Source organism: Scylla paramamosain, chromosome 45 (genome assembly GCF_035594125.1).
Source record: "Scylla paramamosain isolate STU-SP2022 chromosome 45, ASM3559412v1, whole genome shotgun sequence".
NCBI classification, from domain to species: domain Eukaryota; kingdom Metazoa; phylum Arthropoda; class Malacostraca; order Decapoda; family Portunidae; genus Scylla; species Scylla paramamosain.
The window spans coordinates 6,952,501-6,957,500 of record NC_087195.1 but is presented as its reverse complement, the minus strand read 5'-3'; the positions used below and the strand labels follow the sequence as shown (position 1 = coordinate 6,957,500).

The 5,000-nt window shown below is 46.7% G+C and overlaps 1 protein-coding gene across 1 annotated transcript in view; it reads left to right on the top strand.

The window, feature by feature from the left end:
* Nucleotides 1-5,000, top strand: part of LOC135094302 (protein still life, isoform SIF type 1-like) — a 133,189-nt gene that overhangs the window by 30,689 nt on the left and 97,500 nt on the right. The window contains 2 exon segments of the mRNA XM_063994297.1: nt 2,581-3,317; nt 3,319-3,496. Coding sequence (XP_063850367.1) covers nt 2,581-3,317; nt 3,319-3,496 — 915 coding nt within the window.

Below are 5,000 nucleotides of genomic sequence, written 5' to 3'. Positions count from 1 at the left end.
GAAAAAACGAGCCTAGATATATTTTTCTTTATTTTTTTACTTTTATCTTATTTTTTGGTGTCTAGGGTGACTGAGCTGACCTAGATGTAATTGTTTCTTTAATTCTTGACTATCTAGGGTGAAAAACGAGCCTAGATTTTATTTTCCCTGACAGAATGCCCTAGATAAAGATTTTCCTTCATTTCTTGCCTAGGGGGTCTGGTCTCCCTTACCTCTTCCCCCTCCCTTACCTTTTATCTGTCCCTCAGCGCCCCCTTAACGCTCCCTCTCCCCTTAAAGGTCAGCCAAGGGTCACTCAGGACACGACATTTCACATGGATAAATTTAGGGTCAAGTTAGATAATATTTTTTTTATTGTTTTTTTGTTCTGTAAATTTTATCAAACCAGGATTTTTCTTGTTCTTGTTCTTTTCTGTAAGTTTTCTAGTTACGATTTTTTTTTCCTTCCTTTTTTTCCCTTTCTTTAAATCTTATGAAATTCGTATTTTTTTCTTTAAATCTTGTCGAGTTCAAAGTTTTTCATATTTTTTTCCTTGTTTTTCTTGTTTTTCTTTTTTTCTTTAAATTTTGTAAGATACGATAATTTTTTTCTTATTTATCATTTTCTTTAACCCTTTCTTTAAATTCAAGTAAAAGTTAGGATATTATGACCAATTGGTGCTAGTCCTTATAGGAAGTGTGGCTGGAGTTCAAGTGACAGGTCAAATTTATACATACCAGGTCACATGTCAGGTCAAAATTATGTCAGATCAAAGTTATACATATTAGGTCGATTATTCTTCAAAATTATACATATCAGGTCAAAATTATATATCTGAGGTCAAGATTATACATACCAGGTCAAGATTATACATTCAAGGTCAGGTTTATACATGTCAGGTAAAGATTATACATTCAAGATCAAGATTATAGAGATTAACTCGATCATTCTTCAAAATTATACAAACCAGGTCAAAATTATATATGAGAATTACATATATTGGATCAAAATTATGTCATCTGCAAATGTTACAGAATGCACCGTATTATATGAAAATTGGTACATTTGTGTTTTTTTTTCTTATTTTTTCTTTCTTTTTCTTTCTTTCTTTCTGTCTGTCTCTCTGTCTTTCTGTCTGTCAGTCTGTTTGTCTTTTTTTCCTTCTTTCTTCTCTTTCTTTAATTTTTTCTCACTTTCCTCTCTCTCTCTCTCTCTCTCTCTCTCTCTCTCTCTCTCTCTCTCTCTCTCTCTCTCTCTCTCTCTCTCTCTCTCTCTCTCTCTCTCTCTCTCAGGTGCTCAGAAAGGTGTTAATTAATTACTTATCTTACCTGTGTGCAGAGGGAGCAGGTAATGTCTTATTATTATTATTATAATTATTATTAATAATATTATTATTATTGTTATTATTATTATACTTATTATTATTAATATTATTATTATTATTATTATTATTATTATTATTATTATTATTATTATTGTTATTATTATTATTATTAATATTATGTATAATGTTCTTGGTATGAAGATGAAAGGGTTTTGAAGAATGAATGATAATGTGTGTGTGTGTGTGTGTGTGTGTGTGTGTGTGTGTGTGTGTGTGTGTGTGTGTGTGTGTGATGTCATATATAAGTAGATAGATAGATAGATAGATAAATAGATAGACAAATAGATGATATATTGAAATTAATTTATATATATGTAGATAGAAATGGATAAACTAATGATATATCTACTTGTATATAGATAGACAGACAGATAGATAGATAGATAGATAGATAGATAGATAGATAGATAGACAAGTTGATAGATTCTTATGATATATAAGTAGATAGACTTGCAAATCAATTGAAATATACAATGTGTGTGTATGTCTGTGTGTATAGATGTGTGTGTGTGTGTGTGTGTGTGTGTGTGTGTGTGTGTGTGTGTGTGTACTGATGGCGTGGCGCTGAGGTGCACACAGGTGGCGTGCATCGTGTCGGCCACGCCCGCACGCCCACATTCCTCCCCACACAGTCACGCTAACCCGCCTTCCCGCAGCTGGCTCGCCAAAATTCACCGCCACTGGTAATTATGTCCCCAGCTCACCTGTCTTGCCCCCCTGTGTGTGCCCCCCAACCTCCCCCCTCGGTGTGTGTGTGTGTGTGTGTGTGTGTGTGTGCCTCCCCCTCAGCCAGTATGGTCTATTGCAGGGCGCGAGGCTGAGTGCCCCGAGGGAGGGAGAAGCGGGCGGCCCTGCAGCGTAGGCGCGACACACACAGGCACCACGGGGCTCTACGATAACCTGCCGGGCCCCTGTGGGTGATTCACTGGGCTGGGCTGGGCTGGGTGGGGGGCGTTACTAACCCTGTGTGTGTCCACTAACAGGCCTCTCTCCTTCCCTCCCTCCTTCGGGGGCTGGGTGGTGGTGTGGGGCTGTGTGGTGTGTGCATTGATGTCACCTCTGTGTGTGTGTGTGTGTGTGTGTGTGTGTGTGTGTGTGTGTGTGTGTGTGTGTGTTTCCATAATTTCTGTTTACCTTTTTGTGTGTGTGTATATGTGTGTGTGTGTGTGTGCGTGTGTTTGTGCCTGTTCTCCTAACGTGTGTCCGTGTGTCACAGGGGCGTCCACGCTGCCGCGCACCCAGGGCGGCCGCGGCGTGGTGGAGGGAACAGCGACGCGCCCCGCGGGGCACGCCGCAGCAGCCACACAGGCCGCCGCCGCTGCGCCCACACAGACTGGCGCGGGGGACACGCTGGCGTCGCGGCGCGGCGGCGCGGACACGTACTCCACCATGAAGGTGGGGCGCGACCCCCGCCAGCCGCCCTCGCACCACGCCTCGCAGGCCTCGCTGCACCACAAGGCCTCCGCCCCGCTCACACGCAAGGAGGAGGCCGCCGCCGCTGCCGCCGCCGCCGCCGCCGCCTCGGGCGTGGCGGGGGCGGGCGCGGGTGGCGGTGGCGCGGCGGAGTCAGGCGGGGGCGGGGGCCGCGAGAGCCGCGGGCCCGGTGGGCGCGCCGCGCGGCGGGAGCTGTCCTCCAAGAGCGTGGACTACTCGGAGATGGACACGGTGCGGGAGGGCGACGCCCTGCGGAGGCGCGCGCGCTCCCGCAGCACGGACGACGTGACCAAAGGTGAAGACGCCGAGCTGGCCCTCGATAGCTCTACTCTTAAGAAAATGCTGCAGCCCATGGCAGGCGGCGACTCCCCGACGACCTCCCCGGAGCAGGCGTGGCCCCGCGGGGCGGCCCGGGGCGGGGCGCTCGACCAATTCCTGCGGGGGGCCCTCGGCGGGGGGGCCCTCGGCGGGGGGACCCCTCCGGCGGGTACGCCGACGGCTTCCAGTCCGAGGGTGAGGCGCCCCGCCCGCACCGCCTCACCCCGTCCCGGTCGGCCATGAGTGTGTTGGGCGGGGGGTGGGGGGCGGGGGCGGGGGCGCGGGCCGCGGGTTCCGCCTGGACCTTGGCGAGCGGGAGTCGCCGCCGTCCGACCACCAGCTGTTCGACCTGGCCTGCTACGCCACCACGCCCTCCTCAAGTAGGCCCACCACGCCCCGGCCCCGCCCCCACGCCCCGCCACCCCCTCCCCCCCTCACTCCATGCTGCCCATCACTCCCCCCTCCCCCTCCCCGGCGCGACCCCGCCACATACAGACCAGGCTCTGGCCCTGCATGCCTGTCTTGTGCATGCCCGCATGTCCGCGCGCGCACACGCACACTACACTGGCGCGCACACGCTCACCCACACACACACACACACACACACACACACACACACACACACACACACACACATTACGACATTGCACTAATTAACCTTCACTTACTTTTATTCTCTTGCCTTCATGAAAGCACGCACACACACACACACACACACACACACACACACACACACACACACACACACACACACACACACACACACACACACACACACACACACACACACACACACACACACACACACACACACAAAGTATGGTCGCTTTTCCCTACTCTGCCTCCCTCCCTCCTTCCTTTTCTCTTTCCCTCTTCCTTACCTTCCTTCATTCCTTTTTTCCTTCTTTTCCTCCTTCTTTCTTTCTGTACTTTCCTCACAAGTAGAGAAATGTAGTTTTTGCTCCTTCTTTCTTTTCTTCCTCCTTTTCTTCCTTCCTTCCTTCCTTCCTTCCTTCCTTCCTATCCCTTACTCCCCTTCCTATTCCTTGCCATGAATGCTTCCCTCTCTCTTTCCCTCTCCTCCCTTCCTTCCTTCCTTTCCTTCCTATTCCTTCCCTTCCCTTGAATGCTTCCCTCTCTTTCCCTCTCCTTCTGCGTTCCTTCTTCCCTCCTATCTTCCTTCCTTCCTCCTTTCCTTCCTTTGAATGCTTCCCTATCTCTCTCCTTCCTTCCTTCCTTCCTTTCTTCCTTCTTTCCTTCCTTCCTTCCTTCCTTCCTTCCTTCCTTCCTTCCTCTCCCCTTCCTCTCCCTCCCTTTCTCTGGGCCTCCAAAAAAAAAAAAAATAGCAGCAAAATACAGATGAATAATGAAAAACAAAATGAAATAGAATAGAATGAAAATCTTCACTTTAAAAGAAAAGTCGATGTTTTTATTTTCATTATTATTGTTTTTTGTTATTCATTTTTTTATTCAGTTATTTATTTATTTATTTATTTACTTGTTTATTTATTGTGTTATTTGCGATTAACTTGATGAAAAATGCTTATTGTTGTTATTATTATTATTATTATTATTATTATTATTATTATTATTATTATTATTATTATTATTATTATTATTATTATCATTATTATCATTATTATCACGAAAAAAATAACATAAATAATGCAACTATTTTTTTCTTAATCAAATCTTTATTATTGTTTGTTCGTCTAATCTGATGTGTTTGTTTATTTGTGTGTTTGTTTGTTTGTTTATCTGTTTGTTTACTTCATGGAGTCACGCCCCCCTCCCCCCTCCCCCCAGGCGGCCTCAACTGACAGACACAAAAGAAGTGAAAGAACAGGCGGGTTGTGTGTGTGTGTGTGTGTGTGTGTGTGTGTG